Source organism: Vulpes vulpes, chromosome 13, assembly GCF_048418805.1.
Source record: "Vulpes vulpes isolate BD-2025 chromosome 13, VulVul3, whole genome shotgun sequence".
Classification (NCBI taxonomy): Eukaryota; Metazoa; Chordata; class Mammalia; order Carnivora; family Canidae; genus Vulpes; species Vulpes vulpes.
In genome coordinates this window covers 43,074,643-43,102,217 of record NC_132792.1, presented here as the reverse complement: position 1 = coordinate 43,102,217, position 27,575 = coordinate 43,074,643, and the positions used below count along the sequence as shown (strand labels likewise).

Below are 27,575 nucleotides of genomic sequence, written 5' to 3'. Positions count from 1 at the left end.
AACGGCTCAGCAGGATCTGTTCTTTGACCATCAAAGGCCAGCACAGGCAACAACATAAAAAGCACAGACTAGTGCAAATGAACCCGCTGGGACACATGGTCTATGGAAGTCAATAACTTAGAAAGCACTCACGTGAATCTATTTCTTAAAAGGGTGGTGACTAGTCAATGACACTGTGTGCTTCCTTCAGGGTAAAAGGAAAGTTCTGAGATGCCCCAGCATTCCTGCTCTGTTTAATACACTGCCCTCATGATTTTCCCCTCAAGCCTTATTAGAAGAAGATAACCAGTGGATGACCCAGATCAATAGACTCCAGAAATTAATTGATCGACTGGAAAAGAAGGTAGGTGCTTCCTTTTCTTTCTTCTCCCTCTCACTTTTCAGTACATTCTGACCCATTTTCCTCACTGCATTAATATATCCGTGGCTGCCCCACAGATAGAATAACAGCCAGGAACTCCCTGAGGCTACAAGTGGCTGTGGCTGTTGGGTAGTTATCTAGGCATTTCTGTGAAAGCAGATACAGGTGCTCACATTAATTCTCAGTCCGCCTACTCCCACCCCTAGTCATATTTGAAACAGGATGTAGAGGGGCGCCTGGGTGGCTTAGTGAGTTAAATGTCTGCCTTTGGATCAGGTCATGATCCCAGGGTCTTAGGATCAAGTCCCACATGGGCTCGCTGTTCAGTGGGGTCTGCTTCTCCCTTTGCCACTCCCCACTGCTCACGTGCACGCGCTCTCCCTCTCTTTTATAAATCAGTTGATCTTTAAAAAAAAATAGGATGTAGCATTTCAAGTTAAATGAATGTACTGCATTGCCTGCCTCTTTGGTTATCAGTGCTATAGGGAGCAGTATGCTTGACTGATGCAGATGGCAGCTCTTAGGGACAGCCTGGATATCTTGGGAATTTTCTGGAATGATTCAGGGAAGTGGTTGTGTCATATACTAAAAAGATGAAATTACAGTCTCAACTCCTATAAATTAGCATGTTAACTGATGATTTTTGGCATTGGAACTACCCTGTGAGCAAGCAAGTAGGGATGTGACGAGTTTTTCAAATCTGTATTTTGTGTTTCCAGTTATTTTTATTGACAGAACCAATTAGTGTGTGTGGTCCTGACATTGTAGTGGTGTTCCCCTGAAACAGCTTTGACAGGAGAGGCAGGTTTTGCCAGTAAGTAAGAATATGTGTTTTCTGTGCGTGCCAGGTGCCAAGGAGAAGCGTTTATGTTTGAGACAGTTACTCACTTTGAAGAACCCAACAGTCTACTTGTAAAATTAAGCTTTATAAATAAAAATGGAGTTAACAGATTTTTCTTAAAACATATCTTTTCTTAAAAGATAGTACAGAACCAGGTTCATAGTTAAGGCTCAGTAAATTCTTGCTGACCAACTGCAAAGATGGTAATTGCAATCTACAGATGCTTCCTGAGGGAACGATCACTGTGAGCCAGGTGCTTGGCAAGGATCTAGTGCGGCAGGAGGGGCTTCAGTTGAGCCCTAAAATGATGACGATTAGGAATTGTTTACAAGCAACAGAAATCGCCTCTTTTTTCTTTTTTTAAAGATTTTATTTATTCATGAGAGACACAAAGTGAAGGCAGAGACACAGGCAGAGGGAGAAGCAGGCTCCATGCAGGGAGCCCGATGCGGGACTCGATCCCGGAACTTCAGGATCACACCCTGAGCAGAAGGCAGATGCTCAATCGCTGAGCCAGCCAGGTGTCCCCAGAAACCACCTCTTTAATCAATTTTTTTTCTGCAAGGATACGGGAGTGCTCACAGAATCAACAGGCGCTGTAGAAACTGGGATTCAGGAAAAGTCAGGAGACAACCCTAGGGATTTAATTGAGAAATACTGGATGGTCTACTGCTCCTGGAATAAGGAGTTCCAGCCATCTCTAGTCTGTTGACCTTGTGCTCAAAATTTCCAGGGGTAGAATCTGGTTGGTCCCAGTCTGATGACTTGGATAAGGGAGGAAAAAGCATCTTGGTTGATGGTCCCAGAGCACTGTATTGAAAGGAGAAGAGAGAATTCACTGGAAAGAAAATGTATTGTCATTAAAATTGCAATAAATGCCAGTCTGCTAACCAACCAATGAACAAACAAATATTTGCTGTGGACAAGTAAAATTTTAGTAAAAAGAGAGCAGCTAGAGAGGACAGTCAGGTAAGGGTGGTAGCATGAGTAAACCTTAAATAGGCCAGCCTGGTTGGATTCTTTCATTTAGGTAAGTGGTAATAAGTAAGATTGCATGGATGGATAGGGGCCATGTTATGGATGGCATTAAATAACAGAGTAAGGGATGTGGACTTGGTCTTGGAGAAAATAAGAGGCATTTATTATTTTTCGACAGGTAAGTGACATAACCAGAAACATTCTTTAGATAGAAAACTGGACAGCAAGAATTCAAACTGGATTCAAACAAGAAAACTCAGAGCCACCAAAGCCAGCTGAAGCGATGCCATTAAAGAGCGGGTTGTACGTCTGAGCCCCCTGGGATCAGGAATGGCAAGAGATGGGCCTGGCCAATGTGACTGAAAAGAAGATGGCAGATTTGAAAGCCTAGAAGTGAAATGAGCAAGGCCATTGAATGGGTATAAAGGGTAAAGCACAGGGGGATCTCAGATTAGAGTCTGAGGATTTGAGCCTGACCACCTTAGTCGTGTCATTAGCAGAAAGGAAGAAAAAAGTGAGAGATCATGGGTAAGGTGAGGCGAGGTGAACACTTGAACGTGTTGATCACATGTGTTGATTTCAAGATCCAATAGGCCCCTTGGGCAGAGATGTTCGGTTACATGTTGATAAGTCAGGCCCGCAGTTTAAGATCTTAAGAGCCGTCTCTACAAAGATAACGCTCCAAGCCCTGAAGTTGAGGAGGATCTCTGAAAAGGAGATTGTGTGCAAGGAACCAAGTCCACGGGAAGAAACCTTGGAGAACTCCAGTCCCTCTGCCACCATGTCCTTACTTGTTACATTTATGTTGACCACTAACCAGGCAAATAACCTAAACTTAGAGCTTGCTACTATCCAACTTTCTTCCTTCCTGATTTTATTAATTGGTATGCGAGCTAAGATTAAACATGACCGTAAGAAAAATGGTGGCTAAGAAAATTAGCTTCCCAGTCGTGGAAGAGTGGGAATGCGTGACCTCTATTTGGAAAACAAACCCTGTTAAAACATAAAGACTCAATTGTTACATAATTTCAGATTCATTTAAAGAACATAAATACCTCCTTTTAAAAATAGGTTCGAAGTTCTTGGCAAACCTGTCTTTATTTGGTGTCTTAACTTTATATAGCTATTTTTAAAGGAAAGCTTAAACTTAGGTCATGCCTATTTTTTTTTCCGTAACTTTATATCAAAGTATTATCACATCTCTTTCTTTCCTAGACTTTTTCTCCCTCCCTTCCTATGAAAGGGTTTCATTTTGAGGACACCGTCTGAGAGGTTTGCTGAAAGTATGATGTGCTGGTCTTCGGCATTGGGTCCCAGCTGTGTGGGGCTCAGCATGACCTGTCTTAATGAATGGAGAGGCAGTGCAAGTTCCATGTTCTTCTACAACTTATTCTGTACTGTGAATTAGGCTTTTAGAGGAAAAACTACCCAATTGCCAAACAGTAGCTAAGTGCATGTCATTTCACAGCTGACTCTCTTGTCTCCTGCAGCTGTTGGCACCGGGTTTGATCTCCCCCATTAAAAGGAAGTGTACCTGCAGTGGAACACCTGTTCTCTTTTCTCTGCACTTAGTATGATAAATCCTTCCTGCACTGTAAACCAAGCCCAGTACCATTCATGGGGGGTGTGTGGGGGGGTGTATGCGGGGATAATACTTGAAATTTCTACAGGTTCCTTCAGGCATTCGTTCTTCCCATGAGAATTTCTGGAGATATATTGAGATTAGATTTTATGTTTTGCTTGAGCTCTGCAGAAAACTATGTGTCGAACAACACAACAGCAGCAAAACCTCTTCGACTTTCATGACGCCTTAAGTGTATCATCAGATCACAGGACGTCCTCATTTGAAGGAGTAGAACTAAGGATGCTGCGTTCATACCACTTGTTTTAGGTGTTGTTCCTAACTTAGAGAAGATGGAAGTGAAAAGCGTACCTGAGCTGATGTCAGGGAAAGAGTGGTCAAGGAGATCACTGTCGTTGCAGTTTCTATCCATAGGGTATTCTTTAAGATTCAGCTCACGTGCATATGCATTGCATCACTTTGCCTTCAGGGAAAAGATGTAATTTCTTTCTTATTTGTTTATTTACTTATTTGTTTATTTTTATTTTATTGTTTTTTTAAAGCGGTGATTTCAATGGGGCACTCACTCAGCCGCTCATTTACTCAATAGTGTTTATAGAGCATCTGCTTTATGTCAGGTATTGTTCTGACAGTGGAAGTACAGTGGTGATCCAAACAGGTAAGGCCCTTGGTCCAATAAAGACAGGAAAATCAGTAAACAAACCAATGAAACAAGGTGACCCCCAATCGTGAAAAGTACTGTGAAGACAAAGTAAGGCAGGATGGTAGAGACGAGGCACTGAATACTTAAAGTGGGTGATCCAGGCAGGTTGCTCTAAGGAAGTTATGTTGAGAGAGAAGAAGGAGCCAGCTAGATGCATCCCTAAGGAATAGAGAATTCAAGGCAGAAGAAACAGTAAAAGGGAACCCTAGAAAAGTCCAAATAACTTGTCTACAGTTTTACAAGGGAACAGCAGCGTTAGAGCTACGGAGCTCTGTCTTTAACAAGCTTATATTATTTCAGACAGTCTCAATTTCTACAATTTTAAATTTATTTCTAATCTACTTGAAGGGATTATTGCACATAATCCTCACTTACCATAAAGCTAGGATATATATTCTTAGAATGAAGTCCTCAGAGATTACATGCTTGGTTTCACTGGAGACATTAGCACCGCCCATTGATCACTGCAGAAGAGTCTAGGATCTTTTTAGTAGTTGTTGGCTTTTAGAAAAAATCAGTAATGTTTTCATTTGCTTTTGAATTCATGTTTTAGTGATGTCACATTATCACTAGAGTATAAAAGTATTATTGCACTTCCACGAATGTCCGTCATGATCTCTGAGAAAAGTGGCGATCAGCACTGACAGCAAGAGGTCAGCCTCGTCATCCTTGGTCTTTCCTGACCTATCCTTTCCTTGTTCTAATGAATCTGCTCCACTTTGTTCTCTTTTAATGTCATCAGTAAACTTAAAGTAATAACAAATTAAACACATCTGAAATGGCTTTTTACCATTGATAAATAGGTAAAACAGGCTTTACTAGAACGGCTTCATTTTTAAAATCAGAATCGTTCCGTTTCCTTTAAGATAATGAGGTCCTTTTGGTACAATATTAGCCATCAAACAGTTACCACTCAAGTATATGGTATTTCCTGTGTCTCACTCCTGGTGCCTTCCTTCCCTATTTCTTGAAGGATCTCAAACTTGAACCACGGGAAGAAGAAGTTATTGAAGGGAATACTAAATCTGTGAGTACTTCTTTTCTAGATCAAAATGTTAGAAATATGTACTTTGAAGATATGATTTAATTTATTCAAAATTAGTTACTATCTCCATGAAAATTTGAAAAAGTAGTATGGAGGTATATTTTATTTTGCATGGTAGTTTCGAAATCGTGATTTGTAGAAAACGAATGCCTACTTTACAAGGTTTTTATGTAAGTACTTAGCATATGTTGTGTGCAAAATGAGAATTTTATGCATGTATAAATCACTGAGTTATTGAATAATTGAATGAATGTGATTGGCCAGAAGGGCGACATTCAAATTATATTACGAACAACACTGTATCACAAACAACAACCCTGCGAGCCTGAGTGCTGCACCTGAGCTGAAGCTTGATGCTATGCAGTATTGTATCTCAGCTTTTATCCTAGGGCCAGGCACGCTGTAAGTGTTCAGAAAGTGTTTTTTGAGAAAAAAAAATTGACATTTAGAGAGGAAGGAACATTTATGCTCATAAGGAAAAGGTGTCTATCCAGAGTGGTGGCTGTTTATAGAGATTGGAAGAGAACAGACGAAGTGATGCTAATAGGCATGAAGACACAACAAAAAAGAGGGTTCTGAGAGCAGCTTACTAATGGTGTTATGATTAGAATCCCATAGATGAGGACTCTTTCCCCCAAAGACAACCTATATTTCACTACATGTTCAGTGTTTCTGTTCCTCCAAAGACAGGGGTGTGTGGTCTGTATTAATTCATCAGGCATCCAGATTTCTAAAGGGGTACATTTGGGTGGGAAGCAAAATGTTTTTTGTGAAGGAGAGAAGGCTGTCGACTGCACATACTAAGAATACTATTCCTAGCCATCCCGTAGGCACAGAACTGTGACCTTGCAATCTTGCATCTCTGTCATCAATTAGATTTGCATGTGGAAAAAGCTCCACTCCAGTCAAGAAAACTGAATATCTCATTTCTAATATTGAGAGAGAGAGACCATCATCGTCTCTTCTACGTTAAGTTCTTAACCTGTGACAATTCTCTCTCACTAGCTAAGTGGGAGAAAAATTGTCTAAGGATTGCTTATGGAAGGTAGCAGACTGTTCCATTCTCTGGTCCCTGACAGAAGAGAGGCCAATGTCAATTGTAAAAGATTTATCAACCCACACAGCATTACTAACTCAATAGTACATAGAAGTATTAAACAAAATAGGATTGGGCAAGATGGTTCAGCAGTCAATATTAGTTAAAAAGCAGGAAAGGATATTCCTTAACTATTTTTAATGACACATAGAGATAAAATAATTATGTTCTTTGGGAATACACATCTAGTAATGATTTGAACAAGTTTGTTTTCCTCAGAGATACCAATATGTGTCATGAAAAGCTGTATTTTAGGGCGCCCGGGTGGCACAGTCAGTTAAGCATCTGCTTTCGGCTCAGGTCATGAGCCCAGCCAGGGTCCTGGGATAGAGCCCCGCATCCATCCGGCTGGCTCCCTCCTCAGCAGGTAGTCTGCTTCTCCCTCTGCCCTTCCTCTCTGCTTGTCTTCTCTCACGCTGGCTCGCTCTCTCTCTAAAAAAAAAAAAAAAAAAGTTGTATTTTATCATTAATGGTGGTGATGCATCACCATCAATTCTTATAAAACCTTCTGTATGCAGAATGACCAAAACAGGTCTCCACCGTCCACAGCCAGCGCTCAGCATTGCATGCTCCTTTGTGTTCAGCGATTTATCTTGGTGTCCAAAACCAGTTTTAGACTTCATTGACTAGAGAGGTAATTTTCCTTTTCCATTAGCGAATACCTGAGAACCTTGAAAAATAAGTTCCACACAGGAAAGCAAAGAATACATTTTTACGATACACTTTATTTTTTAAAGCTGTTCTTTTCTGAGCCATGCTACGTACCAAGCATTGTGCCAAACACACACATCTATAATTCACTTCATCCTCATAAGAGCCAAACAAGTTGGTGCCGTCATTAAGCCCATTTTGCAGATGAGAATTAAGGTGTGGAAGGATTTAAATACCCTAGCCAGACCCCAGGAGTTCTACATGAGACCTGCACCCCATACCATAATAGTCTGACTTCACTGTTTGGTGCATTTCTGGACATTAAAGTGGAGTTGTTCTTTGTCAGTGAGGGTGTAAGCTAACATGACTCCGTTTCATGAGATTTCCTACCATGAGAGCAGATCAGTAGTATCTGGTGGGCTTATTTAAACACACAGCAAAAGTCCCAAACCCTACAAGCTCCATATCTAGTTTTCTGGGACGTGAGTCATTACCTAATGATGAGTAGTCAAGGATATGATTTCTTTTTTTTTTTTTTCTTTTTAGGTCTTTTTTTTTTTTTTTCTCCGTGAGCAGAGTATGAGAAGTAACATCTATTGAGTATCTATCCTGGGCAAGATTTTTACCTACACTATTCCATTTAATCCTCCCCACTCTATGAAACAAGTACCACTCACTGGTATTTAATCCTCCCCACTCTATGAAACAAGTACCACTCACTGCTCCAATTTCACTCCGTGACCAAGGATGAAAAGATGAAGTAACTGGTTCAAGGCCATATAGCTAATAAAAGTGAAGCCAGGTTTTTTGTTTGTTTGTTTGTTTTTGACATGATAATGGAGATAGATGAAAGACAATGATGTAGGGCTCTTGAGTTTGCAGGACCACCTCAAATCCTTTCCTGGAATGAATAGTGCATAAATGAAATTTATTAAAGAGCTTTTAAGAATGGTCAGTGGCTAAAAGCAAAAGCATCTTTTGCTTATTTGACCACCAGCTGCATGCCAGGCCCTGGAGGAGGGTCTAGAGAAAAAGTGGTGAATATTGCAGGTGCTACAAGACAGGCCAGAGGACCTGCAGTGATTCAACAAGCATCTACAGTCATCTGCAGTACACCGTGATGACAATTATTATAGAAAAGCATAGATTTGGACAGCAAGGGAATTCAGCTTAACTTAGGAGGCCAGCGAATGTTTCGAGAATGACGTAGTATTGAAGATGAAATAAAAAAGAATAAGTAGGAGTTTGAAACAATATTTATATATCTTTTACAACATTGAATTTTTCCAATGTTGTACTAAAAGAACAGTTGTTCTAAGGTGCTACATAGGAATATTAAAATGTTCCAAATGATTTGTCACAAGCACTTTATAAAGGCATCAACCTTCACAATTTATAATTTTACTCTTGTTATAATAAAATAGGAAATGTGCATCAGAGAGAAACTCAGATCTAAAATCCAAGACTATCACTTTATGGCTCATAGAAAATTGGGGGGTAATTTCTTCTAGTTGTCAAATACTAGGCAGAGAGTATGAATCATTGAAAGGTCAGTATGATTTTTGGAGGGAATCCAGCCAGACCACACATCCTGGATCTGGCCAGGTATATTTATCCACCCAGATCCTTTCTGCTTGCTGCCATTGTATGCTTCACATGGCACTTTGTATTGCACAACTATTGGAAAATGATGACACTTTCCTAAATATTTTCTATGTTCAAAAGGGTTCTTTTTGGATTCAATATAATTTTAAACAAGTTTTGATCACATTCTGGTGCGTTTCAAAAGCTGTAACTTTTCTTGAGCATATTGTTGTTTATACCAGAAGAACTTATGCAATAGGAATTTACAAATCTAATTATTTTTCTGCTTTTCTACCCTCATAAAACCTGTGAATAATAATATTTTGTGAAGTAAATTAATCCTGACATACAATATCATGTGTATTGGGGATTATTGCCATCAAAGATGTCATGGACTATTAAAACATAATTTTGCTTTCCAATAGCTATTATGAGATTGAACAAGAACACACAAGAAAGGCTGTTACATTTCTAAAGATGTGCTTGGAACACAATGGTAAATGTCATAAATAGAGCTAGAAAACATGAAACAAATTAGTTGCATTTAAAATATTTCTGTCTCCAGAGATTAAAAAAGCTGAAATTTCTGGAGAAAAAAAATCCAAGAAATCAAAGGTAGATGCCACTAACCTAATGTGACTAGCAAACACTGTTCTGTAAATATTTCACCATAATTCCATCATAACAAAATCTCTATAAAGTAAATAATAAAGGCTAAGCCCCTTCTAAGGCAGAGGAAAGAAAATGCCTGGGGCTGGCATTCCCACTAGATTTTAGTAAGGATCTCATGCTGTATATTTGATATAAGTAACATAGAATGAAGATATTAGGACTCCTGTAATTCTCCCATGTGCCTCATCCTACAACTTGACCTGACCAGCCTAGAAAATTTAAGGATTTTCTTAGGACCTCAGAATGTCTACCTTAAATTACCCAAGATTTGTAAAGCTTCTGTTGGGGATCCCTGGGTAGCTCAGCGGTTTAGCGCCTGCCTTCGGCCCAGGGCGTGATCCTGGAGTCCCGGGACGAGTCCCACGTCAGGCTCCCTGCATGGAGCCTGCTTCTCCCTCTGCCTGTGTCTCTGCCTCTCTCTCTGTCTCTGTGTCTTTCATGAATAAATAAATAAAATCTTTTAAAAAATAAAAATAAATTTTAAAAAGCTGTTATCACAGTAGTCATAAAACATAGATTATCTGGGCCTCATAAATTGATATCTTTGTGTAAATGTCTGGGGAAAAGAGGGGAAAGACATACCTTGTTTTGGTTGCAAAGTAAATTTATTTTCCAAATTACGTTTACATCCATGTGTGTACGTGAATGAATCACTCGACTATTACTATATAACAAACCATCCAAAACTCAGTGGTTTAAACCACAATTCTAGAGGTAGGCAATTTAGAGTGGGATCAAGTAGGTGGTTCTTCTGGTATCAGCTGGCCTCCTTAGTCAGCTGCAGACCAGCTCTGCTGATCTTGGTTGGATTTTCTCATATGCCTGGGGCCTCCACTGGGATAAATCCACTGACTCAGCCCTGTGCTATGTGGTCGTTCATCCTCCCGCACGTGGGTTGGCAAAACTATAGTGTACTGCTTGTTTTTATATATAAAGTATTATTGGAACACAGCCACACCCATTTGTCTATTGTCTCTACACTAAAACAGAGTTGTGGAGTGTGACAAGAACCTTATGGCACACAAAGCCTAAAATAGTTACTCTCTGTCCCTTTTCGTAAAAAGTTGGCTGAGCCCTGCTCTCCAAGGGTTTGTTCACATGGCAGTTTCAGGGATCCAAGAGAAAGAACGGAAATTCACAAGGCCTCTGGGGAGTTAACCATGAAACTGGCACACTGTTTTCTTCTGCCCCATTCTGTTGGACAAATTAAGTTTTATGGCTGGCCCAGATCCAAGGGAAGGGGAAATAGGATCCATGTTTTGGTAGAAGAAGCTAAAAAGTCAGATTTCAAAGGGCACGCCTTCAGGGAGTAGTGAAGGAGTCTATTCGTGGTTGCAATTTAGATCACATAAGAATTGCCTTCACACTAAAAGAATTATGGTGGAATAGGTAGATAGATTTATTAGGAAAGCCCATGAGAAATTATCTGAGTCCCTGTTAATTACAAATACGTGATCAAGAAGTCCCTGTAGATTGCTGTCAAAAGAACATGTCTACAGTTATTTTGGCAGAGATTAACTTAAACTCTTAGTTACTGATACTAAAACCAGGTCCTGGGAGACTGGTACAGGAGATTGTTCATTACATGATCTTAGGAAACAGTTAATAGGCTTGTATCTACTGATTCTTGATCTCTGATCCTTAAGGGAAATAAAACAAAGCACAATTAAAGTTACTGAACTCATTAAGGCGACTGGGCTATGGAAACAAATAGACCCAAATGGAGAATGATTCCAATATAATAAAAGTTTTTCCCTTGCCCAGTAAAACGGTCCACACAGTGATTCAGGGACACAGGCTCCTCTTAAGTGTGGCTCTGCCATTTCTAAAGCAGGTCATTCTATCAACAGCAAAGGGGAACAGAATTTGGAGGGAGGTCACATCTCTCTTGAAAGTCTTGGTCCAAAAGCAATACACAGCACTCCTGTGTGTATTCTGTTGGTGAAAATGCATCAGTTGGGGACACCTAACTTCAAAGGATTATGGAATATGCACTCATAACTCTACCTAGAAAGAAGAGGAGAGGGATTTGGGGGGACAGTTTGGAGTCTTTGCCACAGTGAACCTTCTGATTATCAAATATTCATTCTTTTCACATACATAGAACACATAGACCCCTTCACAGAGGAGACCACCCTAAGGCCTCTGCAGTTACTGCTTCTGGCACAAAGACCAGTCCTCTGTAAGATCAAGATGCAGTCCCTTGCAGTCTGACATAATACTTAGGACTGGGCCAGGAAAAATGTCGTAAGAGCTGCAATTCGAGAAAGACATGACTAGGAAGCACACAGCATTCACTGGTTCATTGCAACAATGAATTCATGATGGGAAGGTGTTTGTCAGTGAAGGAAGTGATTAGAAACTGGGTCTCCATTCTGGGAAGAATTCTGTTGCCCATTGTTGTCCTTTTGAGAGTTTTTTCTTGGTTCATTATCCTCCAAGACACCATCAGAAAGAGCTGGTTGGAGACTATTGTCCTTTATAGGGGTTAAACAGTAGCCTGCTTCCTGCTCTGGTGAGTTTGGGGGCCCAAATATTACCTTAAGATTTATACAATCAAAGGACTTTGAGACTGGGATCAAGATTTATTGCACAACAGAGTTCTGTCAAAAATTCAGTAGACTTCTTGCCAGCTTACATATAATCAGTTTCATGATCATATCAATACCTAAAATTATTCCATAGGTATAGTTTTCAAACCTTGTTGATTTCTTTACTAAACTCCATGAAGGTAAGGATTCTATCTTGATTCATCCCTATATACCCAGCATCTAGCATTTACCTGTAAGAAAGCAAAGTAGGAACAAGAATTGAATATATAAAGTGCCTGATATGATACGTTTGATATGACTGGTCTCCAACAATGGTGGCTGTGAACATGACGTGAGAAACTCTTTGGAGAGGAGACAGCCAACCAGGGTCTTAACTCTGGCTCTGCCACTACACAGCTGGGTAATATCATGCAAGTTGTTTTCCTCGTATTCTAAACTGTCCTGACATTGTTGTTTCACACTTTTATCATTCGCGCCCAATCCTTACTTTTTTTTTTTCTTTCCTTTCCACCTCTATGATTCATTACCAACTGTTGATGGAGGAAAGGCTTAATCTTGAGATCAAAGTGCCATGAGAAGCCCATAGGCAGATCTATAGGGAAGTCTTCAAACTACAAGTGCTATAAAGATAATAGGATTTGTTGCAGTAAGCAGTTGCCATCCAGCCCAGTGTGTTCCATTTAAACAGAGGCTCCCTTTGACGCCATGAGATTTTGAGCAGGGCCTGTGTGGTATGTGGTCGGTGGTTAATGTACCTTTGGAAACGCAACACATTGAGCACGAAGGTTGAAATTTGTTTGTCATGATAGACATGGCTAATATCCCAAAATATTTAAGGTAAAGCTGGAGCTGTGCAGTGTGTAGAGTAGGACTTACTCTCAGCCCTGGCTGCACATTAGAGCCACTAAATACTAGTGTTGCACCCCACTTCCAGAGATTCTGATGGAAGTGCAAGACCTCCCCAGTGCTTCTAATTGAGAACCACTGCTTTTAACAGGGAAGTGTATCCTTGGGAAGACACTCTCTTTAGCACCTGCTCCTAGAGGCAAGACAAATATACAGCCTGCTTTACAGCTTTTCTACGGTGTTATTACTTGGATTAGTCATGGTCTTCCTTTTGGTCGTATTTTTAGATGAGAATTGTTTGCTTTGTGAGGAGGACTGGGCTGGGCCGTGGGGGGTCAGCTTAAGGGAGGCTCCCTGGCAGCCAGAGTGGTAACACTTGGCTCTTCCTCGGCAGCACATCATGCTCGTCCAGCGTCAGATGTCTGTGATAGAAGAGGACTTGGAAGAGTTCCAGCTTGCTCTGAAACACTATGTGGAGAGTGCTTCGTCCCAGAGTGGATGCTTGCGGTAAGCGCTCTTGAATGTTCCTTAGTGGAGGGAACTGGGAGAGCAGGTATGGGGGACGGGCATTTGAGAAGCCTGTTGTATTTATGTTGAGCACCCAGCCCTCTGGGTGAGGTAGACTGCAGACTTTAATTGGGTGTTTCTCTTCGATTCTTGGACTCTGTATGGATTTGATCATGGGGGCACTGAGGGAAATAAAATGGTGACAACGGTTTGAAGAGGGGAGTCTCTCTCCTCGCCTGACATCTCCCCTTCTGCATCCAGGCAGGCCCACACTGATTTAAAATCACCCCGATAGATGAGCTCCAACTCTAGTGCATCTAGCTCTGATTGCTCCCTTGGCAGCGTGCCCCGTAGCCTAATAGCGATTTCAGCCACTATGAAATTGTACAAAGTCTGAAGTCTTGATTGCAGACCTTGGTCATAAAAAAATAAATTAAAAAAAATAAAGAAAAAAAACCACTTCTTTCCGTAGTCGCCCCAGTTCAGGCTTCGATTATCTGAGGCTACTAAAATTTATGAACTATTCCTCATTTTCAGTGTCTCCGCTCCAAGTGGCCCAATCAATAGTTACTAGAATAATTTTACAGAAACAGTTCTTAACAGAATTCCCTTCATCAGGAACTGCAGTAACTCTCTGAGTTTCTTAACCAAATGCTAGATGTTTCTCTGACCCTATGTTTTTCCTACTCAAAAACGCACAGCCCTGCTCACTTTGGCTCTCTCCACCTGAGTGTCAGCAGTGCCCAGCTGCCCATTGTCTTTCCAGCATAACCTGCACCTTAGACCTGGCCACTCACCTGCTTCTGGAAAACTACAACCAAATCTACCCCTACCTCGGGGTTTGTTTAAACTGCATCTCATAATGCCCAGTTCCTCATGGAGGATTTGCTAAGACCCTAAGACGGCTGTGGGGATGAACTGAGTGCTAAACACCGAGGGGCCCGGAAAATGTGAGCTGGGATGACTGTGGCCTCATCCTCTAGCTGGTTGACCACTGACCCACTCTGTCGAGTTGCAGGGGACTTGCTCAGTGCCTACAGTCTTCCAGGCATGCCTGCATAGTAGAAACGCAGGAAATGCTGAGTTTGCGTTGTTGTTGGTTGTTCACAAAAAACTAGAAGGGCTCACACTGAAACCATTTTTAATCGTTTTAGTTCAGTGACTTAGGGGTCTGCCAAAGTTTGAGTATATGTAGTCTTAAAAGCCTACTCCTCTGAAACTGAAATGGAATGCTTGGAAAATGCATGTGAGTATGTGTGTGTGTGCGTGTGTGTGTGTGTGTGTGTGTGTGTGTACACCATCCATCGCAGGAACTGCTCACCCAAAAAAGTGGGGACATGGGGAAGATAAAGTCTTGTTTGGTAGTCACAGTCTCCAGGAATGGATTAGACTTCTCACATTTATAAATAGGGCACAGAGTTTGACTTTTTTTATAAATTTATTTTTTATTAGTGTTCAATTTGCCAACATATAGAATAACACCAAGTGCTCATCCCATCAAGTGCCTCCCTCAGTGCCTGTCACCCAGTCACCCCCACCCCCCACCCACTTCCCCTTCCACCACCCCTAGTTCGTTTCCCAGAGTTAGGAGTCTCTCATGTTCTGTCTCCCTTTCTGATATTTCCCACTCATTTTTTCTCCCTTCCCCTTTATTCCCTTTCACTATTTTTTATATTCCCCAAATGAATGAGACCATATAATGTTTGTCCTTCTTCGACTGACTTATTTCACTCAGCATAATACCCTCTAGTTCCATCCACGTCAAAGCAAATGGTGGGTATTTTTTAAGGATTGGTGATAGTTCTTTAATGTGTGCTGGGGAAAGGGCTAGAAGCTACACAGACTGCCCCAAGGGGTGAGGGGAGCTGTGGCGGGAGAGCAGCTATGGAGATAGACCTGCATGACCTGCTACAGACTATTCTCTCAACAGCCTAGGACCCTGGCTCTGTGGGCTCCAGCTGTGAGGTCCGGGGGGGGGGGGGGGGGGGGGGGAGGCTCTTCCAATGAGATAATGAGACTCTCAGCCTCTCCTTTTCCTTTGCAAGCTCATTTATTTAAGAACTCTTCACTCACTTATTGCTGATTTTTCAACTGATTTCTGTCTTTTACTGGAATTATCAAAAAAGTAGACTTAATCAGATGGAAATGAGCATCAGAGAATTGCTCCCCATGGACGGAAACCATGTGAAATACACGTTATGCCCACATGCCTGTCTAAATTCAGTCATGCCACTTCGTCAAATTCAGTTTTCTTCTGCATCAGCTGATGAGCAATCAGATGGGCCACTCACGTTGTCCGTCGTGCTCCAGCGTGCCCTGCACCATTGCCTTGTGCTTGGCTGATAAAATAGAACTCAGGATTATCAGTTTTGCAGTTTCTTTTCCCCTGATAACAGGCTCAGCTTCACCATGGCTAGATAAGAAATGTTGCCATCAAATAAAGTAGGAATTAAGGATTAATGACTAGGCATTTTGTTTCCATTTTCTTATTTAGTCTTCCCGGCAATCATCCGAAGTATGTATCACATCCTCTGAAGGCGAGAGTAGGCTCAGATGCATTAAACATCTTGCCCTAGCGTATCTGACTCCAAAACCCACATTTACTCCTTGCTAGTATTTGGTCATCCTTGAATTAAAGTTTTCTGGACTTCCTGTGGTTAACCAGGGGTAGAATGGACGAGATCCCTCCTGTTCCAATTACAAGGTCTTAGTTTCTCAAATTTGGGCAACTGACTTAGAGAGGCTTTTGTCCTGAAGTCATCTGACCACAACACTCAAGAGGTTTAGGGGCTGACGGAACCCTTACCAAAATGTCAGTCACTTGAGTTCTAAAATGATTGTTAGCAGAAAAGCCACGTAAATCAGTTGTGTGACCGTTGTGTGTGTGCACACAAAAAATGATTTTTTTGGTTATTTTTTATAAGATTTATTTGAGAGGGAGAGAGGGAGCAGACTTGGGGGAGGGGCAGACAGAAAGAATCTTCAAGTAGACTCTGCTGAGCATGGAGCCCTACGTGGAGCTCAGTCTCACAACTCGACCCATGAGATCATGACTTGAGCTGAAAACGAGTCAGACACTTAACCAACTGAGCCACCCAAGCGCCCCTCTTTTTGCTTATTTTATAATCACGACGGCTTACGAATCCCTGTGGGGAGCTACCAATTGAATATATGTGGTGTACCCAGTGTATTCTTAGAACTGTGCTTGACGTCAGGAAAAGTGAGGAAAGGTTCTGCTTTTAAGGGTCTTAGAATCAAGTTGGGAAAATAGGTTACTCATTCATAGGCTAAAGTCTCACAACTATTAAATAGGATGAAATGATTTCTGAAGTCACTCTTAGATAAAAATTCTAGAATATGTTATGTGTTCTAAACTCCATGTCAAGGGCCTAGAGAACATGAATGTGGAATTGTATTAGAAGACGTGATCCTGAGACTTTACCATGGCCAAAGAAACATCTTAAAGAACTAATGATATGCTGTGGCATATTGACTAGGAGTCATTTATCAGCATTTTTGTGCAAGTAACATAATTCGGTGGCTGGAGCTTGGTGTGGAGAAATGTGGGGGTGGGGGTGGGGGGGGCAGGAGGCTCCCTTGTGTTGTGTTGTGTTGTGCCTTTTCTCCAGTGGTTAGGTTCTATGAGTTAAAGTAGGGCATGTAGGAAAAGGAAGAAGCCAAGAGGAAGAGAGTTTTGTGTAACTTATCTTCAACCCCAACTATTCTTGAGCCATGTCCTTTCCCCCTGGAAGCTATTTCACCACTTTTTTCCAGCTGTTGGGGATATTCAAGGTCTCCCAGAGCTCTGGGCTGAAGCTCTTAGTCACTGCATCCAGGGACAACTTAGCCAAAGAATTCTTGCTTCAGCCAGTGAGTGGTGTCAGAGGACACACCAAGGAGGGAGACTGAAGCACATTAGCAACAGCTCAGAAATGTTCTATGTAATTCTAAGTGTGCAGATAATTGAAAGCTGATCATTCAAGCCCTCTGCCTTTTCGAGAGAAATATTGTTGACACCTTTTTCATAATTAACCATTTCTTAGTGTCGTCATTGCACATTACGCATATGTTGCTCTTTGTACCGGACGGTCTTAAATAGCAACATCCTTAAATGTCATTGCTGTGTATTGGTCAGTCTTGCTCATAACTGAAACCACCCAGTCTTTAGAGCAATTCTGATTAGCATTTTCACCTGTGTCCCTTTGAGCCAAAATCCACGCTGGTCTTCAGCCCTGCCACCTGGCTCTTCACCAGTCGGCCTATAGTCAGAAAGAACAAGAAGAGAATAGTCCCAACAAGTCCTCCTCTTATGTCTGAGGCTCGGGATGCAAGCATTTCCAAGAAGCCCTTGCTTCCCAGTACACGTTCTTTGGTATCCGTTGGTCCAGCTCAAGTTACATGGTCATTCCTTGACTCCAGAGCAGGTGAGAAAACCCGTATCCAACAGAGAAGCGGGAGTTGGTGATGGCTGTCTCAGTCCAGCGCCGACTGGTACGTTGGCTATATTGTGAGCTCAGCGGTGGCAGGCCTCTGTTAAGAGTGAGTAATCGTAGAGGCAGCAGTGTCTGCTGTATTGCCCCAGAGTCCATGTGAAGGTAGAATTACTCAGTCTGTGTCAAGTGCTTAGACCAGGGGCTGGAATAGAGCCATACATGGTAGTAACCGTCACCATCGCTGTTGGCGCGTACAATGATACGGCAATTGTCACCATTATTGTCCTGTAGCTTTACGTTGTTTTCACAAATGTCTTTTTCCTTCAGTTGTTGGGGTTTTTTTGCTTTGTTTTGTTTTGCCTGGTCTGGTTTTCTCTCCAGTTCCTTTTACTTCTGTTGTGCTTTTCAGCTTTAACACCGTTTAAGACTTATTAGCCTTTGTAACTGCTCATCCAGTGGAAGTGCCACTTTCTTCTGAGCTATTGAACTAACAGCGAATTCAACACCCCAAATTTGCCAGGGACTGGGCTAAACGCTCTGCAGGCAACCCTTTAGTCCTCACTGTCCTGTTTTTATCATCATTTTACCGATGAGGAAACTGAGGTTAGTAATGGGCCCAGAGTAACAAAGCTACGAAGTTGTAGAGAAGTGTAGGCCTGCTGGTCTATACTTCAAACCATTGCCTGACCACACTGATACTTTTCAGTTCTTTAAATGCTTGAGAATGATGCTAAAAATATTTTTTTAATTCCTTACAGTCTTACAGATGTCTAGAAGGTCTAGATTGCAGGATAAGTTGGCTTTTAATGTAATAAGTAATATAAATGAATCAGTATTTCTTGAAGAGCCTAAAGTGCTAAGCTGAATATTTTAAACTTTGTCCTGAAAAAACAGTCGTGGGTTGAAATTTGTCCCATTACATCATCAACTTATGTTTGGAGATTATAGATGCTTTGAGGCTATTGTGAAAGCTATGTATTTTCTTCCCAAAATAAAAAAGACATGCACATCAATTTGCAGCTCATTTCAACGATTTCCAGGAACCCCACCCAAGAGCTCACTTATGAACTCCGAGAATTAGAAAATCTCTGATTTCACTTTCCATCCGCTTCCTTTGATTCTATTATAAACCTTTTCCCTAGAAAATTTGAGATTGAGTTAGCAATATTTGCTACATCATACCTTAATTAAGATAAACAGCTATGAAAAAACTATTTACAGGCAAAGAACTAAAGGAAAAAAAGCATTAAAATTTCTGTGTGTAGTTACCACCACCTGCTGGTCACACTTAGGTAAATCCTAAACTACATTTAGCTTGACTTTTACACTAATAACATTCTTTTTTCTCTTTTAAATCAATATCCTTGCTGTTAGTTTAGACTCTCATTTTGATTTCTAATCTGGATATAATGTAAAACTGTAGACTGAGCAAGCTGGATTGAGGGAATTTTTTATTTTTAAAAAAATTATAATTCCGGGGTAATTAACTCTGTGTTAGCTTCAGGTGTAGAGTGTAGTGATTCAAGAGTTTTATACGTTACTCAATGCTCATCCTGATACGTGTCCTCTTAATCCCCTTTACCTATTTCACCCATCCCCCCCTACCCCCCCACCCCACCCCGTCCGTCCACCTTCCTTCTGATAACCACCAGTTTATTCTCTATAGTTAAGAGTCTGTTTCTTGGTTTGTCTCTTTTTTTTCCCTTCATTTCTTTTGTTTCTGAAATTCCACGTGGAGTGAATCATGGTATTTGTCTTTCTCTGAATTATTTTGCTTAGCATTATACTCTCTAAATCCATCCATGTTGTTGCAAAGGGCAAAATTCTATTCTTTTTTTATGGCTGAGGAATACTCCTCTGGGGAAGTGCGTGTACCACATTTTCTGTATCCATTCATCTATTGATGGACACTTGCTTCTATATTTTGGCTATTGTAAATAATGCTGCAATTACCATAGGGGTGCATATATCATTTCCAATTTATATTTTTGTATTCTTTGGGTAAATACCCAGCAGTGGAATTACTGGATCATATAGTAATTCTATTTTTAATGTCTTGAGGAACCTCCGTACAGTTTTCCACAGTGGCTGCATCAGTTTGCATTCCCACCGGCAGTGCACAAGGGTTCCTTTTTCTCACATCCTCACCAACTCTTGTTGTTTCTTGTGTTTTTTTTTTATTATTATTATTTTAGCCTTTCTGACAGGCTTGAGGTAATATGTTACTGTGGTTTTGATTGGCATTTACCTGAGGTTTAGTGATGTTGACCATCTTTTCATGGCCATCTGTCTTTGGAGAAATGTCTGTTCATGTCTTCTGCCCACTTTTTAACTGGATTATTTACGGGGTTTCTGTGTTGAATTGTATAAATTTTTTATATTCTTTGGACACTAACCCTTTATCAGATGTGTCATTTGCAGATATCTTCTCCCATTCCACAGGTTGGCTTTTTTTGTTTGCTGTGCTGAAGCTTTTTATTTTGATGTAATCCTAATAGTTTATTTTTTCCTTTGTTTCCCTTGCCTTGGGTGACAGATCTAGAAAAATGTTGCTAAGGCTGATGTCAGGGAACTTATTGCCTGTGTTTGCTTCTAGGATTTTTATGGTTACAGGTCTTACATTTAGATCCTTAATCCATTTTGAGTTTATTTTTGTGTATGGTGTAGGAAAGTGGTCCAGTCTCAGGTGGCCTTGGGCCCGAGTTGAGTCAGACCTGGCATTTGCCAGAGATGTAGTAGCACGGAACTCAGGGCACTTCCACTGTTTTGTATCCTGAAAGTTTCTGTTCATTGTTGAGTGGGGCCTGTGGTCAGACCAGATGTCCACCCTCAGCCCACTGCTGAGGCCCTAGTTGGGCTGGTGGGGATGTGGCTATCTTCCCCTTTCCCAGGGGCAGGCATCGCTGTGGAGTGATGCCAGCCTGGGCAGAGATGCTTGTGCACTGCCAAGCTCTGGCTCTGCTTTGGATGGGCTCTGGCCAATAGCGTGTGTATGGGGGAGGGTGGGAGGGGGCAGATCCACTGAAGTGTGCAGGGGTTGGATGTGTGGTGTTCGCAGGGCTTGTGCTGCTCCACTGTGGGAAGGACCTGCAGCCACCAGGACCAAGACGGGCCAAGTTGGAGAGGGTGGATCTGCCTAAGTGCAGGGATCGGGGGCGGGCAGGAGGCATAGTATTAGCACGTTATGTAGGGACTGTCTGCTGCTCGGGTTCCCCCAGGTGGCTGTGTGTTCATACTGGAAGGCAGGGGAGGGAATTGGCACCTGCCTGTTCCTTGGTTCCTAGAGAAACCTGCCACTGATCCCTGCCCCTGCGACACATGCCCTGAGATTAGTAAACAAGGACACCCCAATCGTATTTTCAAACTGCTGCTTCTATGCTGTACGTTCATGGGGCTGTTTGTTGTGCTCCTAAAGGACAGGGCTTCAGTTTCCTGTTGCCCTCCAGGCTCTCCCAGAGCCAGCCCTGATGATTTTTAAAGTAAGTCTTAAGTCCCACTGGTCGTAAGAACTCATGCAGTTTGGCCCTTCTGATTTTCAAATCAAATTCATCTTGCCTGTGCAGGCTTCCTAGTGTGAGGGTCTGTTTCTGTCTCTTCTCTAGCCCCCATGGATCCCTCTCCTCTGCCAGCAGTCCCGTGGTCCATGTAGCTCCCAACAGTATTCTTACCCTGTTCCACATGGTTTCTTCTCCACATTTAGCTCTGGAGAATCTGTCCTGCTGGTCTGTGGGTCATTTTCTGAGTTACTTACACTGATGTGGCTGTCCTCTAGTTCTGTCTGTGGGACAAGGTGAATTAGGGTCCTCGTTCTCCACCTTCTTCCTTGGAAGTTCCTGGAATTAATTTTTTAAAGGCATCTTTGTATTTGTCTCTCATTCTCCCTTAAATTTATGAATCTGTCCCCTCCTCCTTTCTACCTTAATTTGGATCTTTGTCATCACTCCCCTAAGCAGTTTCACCACCTTTCTAGCTTTTCTTCCTCTGTCGTATTGACTTTCTCCATGGGATACCTCACACCACCATCAGGATATTTAAAACCCACCTCGAACCCTAATATTTACCTGTTTTAAATCCTTCAGTGGTTCTTCATTGCTCCAGGATTAAATCCAGCCTTCACCCCAGTGTGTCTTTGTAGCACACTCCCAATCCAACTCCTCTAAAACGTATTACATAGCCTTTTAGCCACTCTCAAGCTAATCAAAGAATTGCAAGGAACAAATTTTTCTGCCCAAAATTGGAAAAGCAAAAAAACAAAAAACAAACAAACAAACAAAAACCACAAAACAAACCTACAGCTATGGCTAGAATGTAGACTCTCAAAGTTGGAGAAAATTGGGAGGGGTGTGTGTGAGAGAGAGAATGATGGGGCACTGGCAGACCAGAAGCCTTGCTACATAGCAGCAGTCAATCCAAGGCTAAGGTAAGGCCAGGAATCTGGGAAGAGCTATGGCAGCAGAGAGGATAGATTCAAGGAGCTGCACTTGAGGGCAAGGGCAAGGGCAGTGGCAGGCACTCAACATTTTTCGGAACCCTAACACAACAGATACTCGGTATTTTGAATGAATGACATTTTACAGAAGTTATGTGTGTGATGTCTATAATATATTGAGATGATTTTCATGATGCCAAACCAGAAAATTAAAAAAATTATGTCAAACAAAACAGAAATACTAATCAATTCTTCACAAAAATTTCATTTTCATGCAGGCACCATAGTTGTTTCCTATATGAATAGGTTAAGATTGTTTCATACCACATACAGAGATGATTAGAAAAATTAGTTTGCTTCTTGGGGCACCTGTGTGGCAGACAGTTAAGCATCTGATCCTTGATTTCAGCTCAGGTCATGATCTCAGGGTCATGATATCAACCCCATAGGGCTCCTTGCTCAGCGTGGACCCTGCTTCAGATTCTCTCCCACTGCCTCCCTACCCCCAGATCACTCTTTAAAATAATTAACTAAAATCTTTAAAAAAAAGAAAAATTAAAAAAAAAAAAAAAGAAAGAAAAATTAGTTTGCTTCCTGGGGCCACTTATGCTTTTTCTTTTCCATTTCAGTATTTCCATACAGAAGCTTTCCAGTGAATCTCGCTACATAATTTATGAGTTTTGGGAGAACAGCAGTGTGTGGAATAGGTAAGTAATAAGCAGACTTTTTTTTTTTTTTTTGAGCCAAGGAGAGGGATATATATGCTATGTTTTTAGGACTTGTAGGGAAGAGCTCTATTCCCTTTACATCTCCTCTGGAATTCCCATTTGTTCATTTTCCTAAATTCATCATTTTAGGAATTTATTTCATGGATTAGAAACCAGTTTCTTCTTGAAGCACAAATGCTTTTAGTAATGATACTACTTTAAGTGTTAACCATTTTACTGATGTAAGAGTTAGATATGGGTCATGGATGTCTAAAGTGTCAGGAGGGCAGGTGGACAAAGGACACAGAAAAGGATGAGAAAATAATTTTACTTTCTAATTTTTAACAAATTCTGTGGTATTTTACTTTACCATGAAACTATATATAATGACTAAAGTTATCATAGCTTATTTAACTTTTCTAAATGTCTTTAAACACTGCAACAAAAAAAAAGGAGGGAAAATAAAGACATTCAATTAAAAAATCAACTTCTCTTGGTAACTATTATGCAGTGTATAATGTATATAAAATCATATTGTACATGTTGAATGTACAACAGAGTTAAACAGATCCACCTATTTGTTTTTTTTTTTAATTTTTATTTATTTATGATAGTCACAGAGAGAGAGAGAGAGGCAGAGACACAGGCAGAGGGAGAAGCAGGCTCCATGCACCCGGAGCCCGACGTGGGATTCGATCCCGGGTCTCCAGGATCACGCCCCGGGCCAAAGACAGGCGCTAAACCACTGCGCCACCCAGGGATCCCAGATCCACCTATTTGAAATTAATTACAAATAAGTAACATATAATTAGAAGAATGGGATGAAGAATATTTTTGCTATTCTGAGATTATATAGTTCTAGTTGATTTTAAATGGCAGAGAATATAGCCCTCCAGTAAGTCCATATTTAGGGTTTTAAATATGGTAATGGAAATAATGGAATACTTGGAAATTTCATTGATAAATATTTCACCCAGAAGTTCTATTTTTTTTTACTATTTTAAGACTACAATACATAATGATACCAGTAGAATTTCAAACTCAAAAGGGAAATTTAAAGGCAACTTACTCAACTTTGTACTCCAGGCCTACACTTTTAGATGACTTTTCTTTCTTTTTTTCCTGAGTGAGAGAAAATCTATAGTCTCCCTTCCTAGCTATCCTATTTTTTAATCATCCTGACAGCCAATATATTCTTCCTTCTGTTTAAACTTGTCTGCAGTTGAAATCTTTCTCCTTTTGTTTTATCTTCTATAGGGAATTAACATTCTTCTGTTTTTATTTTTTTTTAATTTTTTTTTAATTTTTATTTATGATAGAGAAAGAGACAGAGAGGCAGAGACACAGGCAGAGGGAGAAGCAGGCTCCATGCACCAGGAGCCCGATGTGGGATTCGATCCTGGGTCGCCAGGATCGCGCCCTGGGCCAAAGGCAGGCAGGCGCCAAACCGCTGCGCCACCCAGGGATCCCATTCTTCTGTTTTTAAAAGTCTTTTTATTTTCTGATGACAATTGTTGAGTCTTGTTTTTAAGGCTAAATAACCATAAAAAGAAGTCTATTCAAATGCTTAAATAATACCATCCCAAACCTTGCCATCTTGACTGAATTTGAACTTTGTTGCACTCATAAAAGTGCACAGCCTTAACCTATAATTATTTATACAGCCACCTTCAGACGAATTATAGCAAGACATTCCAAAGAAGCAACGTGGATTTCTTGGAAACTCCAGAACTCACATCTACTATGCTAGTTCCTGGTAATTATCCTGGTTTCACAGTGCTTCTATATGCTTTCTGTATTGTCTTTTGCTTTTTAAAACATAGTATGTTCTTTCCCCCTACACTTTATCATGGTGCTATATTTATTATACTTTAAAAGGGGTGGGGGGAATAAGAGATCTATATATTCTACTGTCTTTAGTCCTTAGTTGATCCTATTTGTATTCTAATATTAGTCACTTCCTGGTCACATTCAGTAATTTAACAAACTTACAAGTCAAATCATAACATTTCCAAAAAAATTATTCAAATGCTTTGCCACAATATAGTGTATTGAATAAACTTGAAATGTGTGACCCACAGACTCCAGATTAGAATTATGCTGGAAATATTTAATAGCTGTTAAAATATTTTATGTAATTGGGGGAAAGCAGAATGGAAAAGAAATTTGAAATGAATTGTCTAAGAAGTCTGCTAGCCAAGGCTTAAGGTAATTGAGAACTGAAATTCATTTGTACGTGTACCCTTCCAGTCACCAGTGAAATATATTTGCTGAATGTTATATGTTCCAGGTACTAGAATATACTGGGATACTTAGCCTGTTTGCTAGTGCTGAGTTCCAATTCTGCATAAATACTATGTTGGGAGCTAGAGACAGTGCAAGGAAAGAAATGCAGTCACTTCCCATAAAATGCTTTCTATCCAGTAAGAAAGACAAATGCTTGCAGAAACCAACCAGCTCAGGGCATATCCTAGCAGTTACGTTACCACTGGTCATAATATGCATGTGGATTTAAAAAGAGAGGACTCAGGAGCTGGAACTTATAAAGTGAGAGTTGGACAAAGAAAGAGAATACTTTGGTAGAAGTAAATTATAGACATGAACAAATGCAAAAAAATGTTAAATGTTTTGGCTAATTGTTACAAAGGTTAAGACCAAGGCATAGAGCTTATATATGGTACATGTAGAGGGGGAAGAGTAGGAAATGGGGTAGAAAATACAATGATGAGTTTGAACTTCATAAAATGGAGTCATTAAAGGTTTTTGAGAAGAGTGGTGAATGCTCTACTCAGTAGTGACTGGCAGGAGGGAGACAGGTGGATGTCACGGGTTGGTGAGAGATTGGTCAGGTAAGGCAATAATCTAGGCCAGGAAAAAGAAGGCACCTGAACCCCGAGCTACCCAGAGAGTTCACTTGCCAATACAGTTTCGAGAGGTTAACCAACAGCAAGATGGTATTTGAAACCTGGGTTTGGTGAGAAAGGGTATATATAGGTAGAACAAAATATCCAACAGAAGCCTAGGAAAATGCCTTTATTTAAAAGGGAGGGGGAAAGCTCCCTTTATTCAGGATGCAGAGGGGAACCACTCAGAGAGGAGAATCAGACTAGTAGAGTAGCAAGGAAACCACAAGAATACCATGCAAGCACAGTGCTTGTGTGTGTAGTAGAGAGGGACTGAAGAGAATGAACTGAAAACTGGATTTGACAAGAGGTCACTGTTCAAGAGAACGGTTTTAATACGGTGATAAGAATTTGAAAATTAGGGTAGATTTTGATGAATTAGGGAAAAGAAGGAAAGTAAAAAGGTAAATTCTGAAATTGAAGGTGGGTGGAGATGGGGGAGATCAGGGGTGGGTGCTTTCCAGTCAGCCGACCTACCATCTCTGAGATTTAGGCAAACACTTACTCTGGATCCTAAGGACAGGTCTGTCTGGCCCAGGGATGGTAGACTTGTAGACTCACCTTTGCTATATATCTCAGACTTAATCCTCAAATAAGAAAGCCATGAATATGGCCAAAGTTTTTCTAATACTCTTTCTCTCTCAAATCATTTCCTAATTTAGAAGAGTTGGGCTAGGTCAGTTCTTATTCCCAGAGCCCCAATTCATTACAGTTTAATGCCTTGTTACCCAGTTTTGCATTAATTTTCATATCACATTTAATTTCAACGGTAACCACTGAAATTTCTAAGAACAAAAAGAAAAGATAGGTTTGATTTCTAATGCAATGTTTTAAATCTCCCTCAAGATTTTTAACCTCTATTTGGGGCATCTTTCTTTTCTTTTCTTTTTTCTTTCTTTTCTTTTCTTTTCTTTCTTTTCTTTCTTTCTTTCTTTCTTTCTTTCTTTCTTTCTTTCTTTCTTTCTTTCTTTCTTTCTTTCTTTCATCGATTTATTTATTTAAAGATTTATTTACGAGGGAGAGAGAGAGAGAGAGAGGCAGAGACACAGGCAGAGGGAGAAGCAGGCTCCATGGAGGGAGCCCGACGTGGGACTCGATCCTGGGACTCCAGGATCACGTCCTGGGCTGAAGGCGGTGCCAAACCACTGAGCCACGGAGGCTGTTTTGTCAGTTGCAACAGCAGATACACCTCCCTGGACTAATTGCTGGAATTAGCTTACATTTAAAGATTTTATTTATTCCAAGGGGGTAGGGAGAGGCAGAAGGAGAGAGAAAGGGAGAAGCAGACTCTCCTCTGAGCAGGGAGCCCAATGTGGGGCTCGATCCCAGGCCCCTGGGATCATGACCTGAGCTTGAAGGCAGACGCTTAATTGACTGAGCCACCCAGGTGCCCCTATTCATGGTTTTAATGGCCATACAACTTGTAAAATTTTTAGTAATCATATTTACGAATTTTTTTTTGCTATATGGATATGAAGGCTAAAAATAAAAACAAAATTATTTTAGCTGTACATAACTAGACCTAAAATAAAAACATGAAAATACACCTATTATACAGAGATGGGTAGGTTTATATTTTTAACTCACAAATTATGATTTCCAATAAGACTTTTTGATTAAGTTTCTAAGTGGTTTACCTAAGTACATCTTAAGAAATATATTCCTGTGAACTCTCAAATATCAAA

General features: G+C 40.8%; 1 protein-coding gene across 1 annotated transcript in view; it reads left to right on the top strand.

Annotated features, from left to right (window-relative positions):
• The window catches only part of NECAB1 (N-terminal EF-hand calcium binding protein 1), a 187,590-nt gene that overhangs the window by 155,166 nt on the left and 4,849 nt on the right, over window positions 1-27,575 (top strand). The window contains exons 8-12 of the mRNA XM_072734344.1: window positions 267-343; window positions 5,439-5,492; window positions 13,306-13,418; window positions 22,910-22,987; window positions 24,652-24,743. Of these exons, the coding sequence (XP_072590445.1) occupies window positions 267-343; window positions 5,439-5,492; window positions 13,306-13,418; window positions 22,910-22,987; window positions 24,652-24,743 (414 nt within the window). The remainder of the gene's footprint in view (window positions 1-266; window positions 344-5,438; window positions 5,493-13,305; window positions 13,419-22,909; window positions 22,988-24,651; window positions 24,744-27,575) is intronic.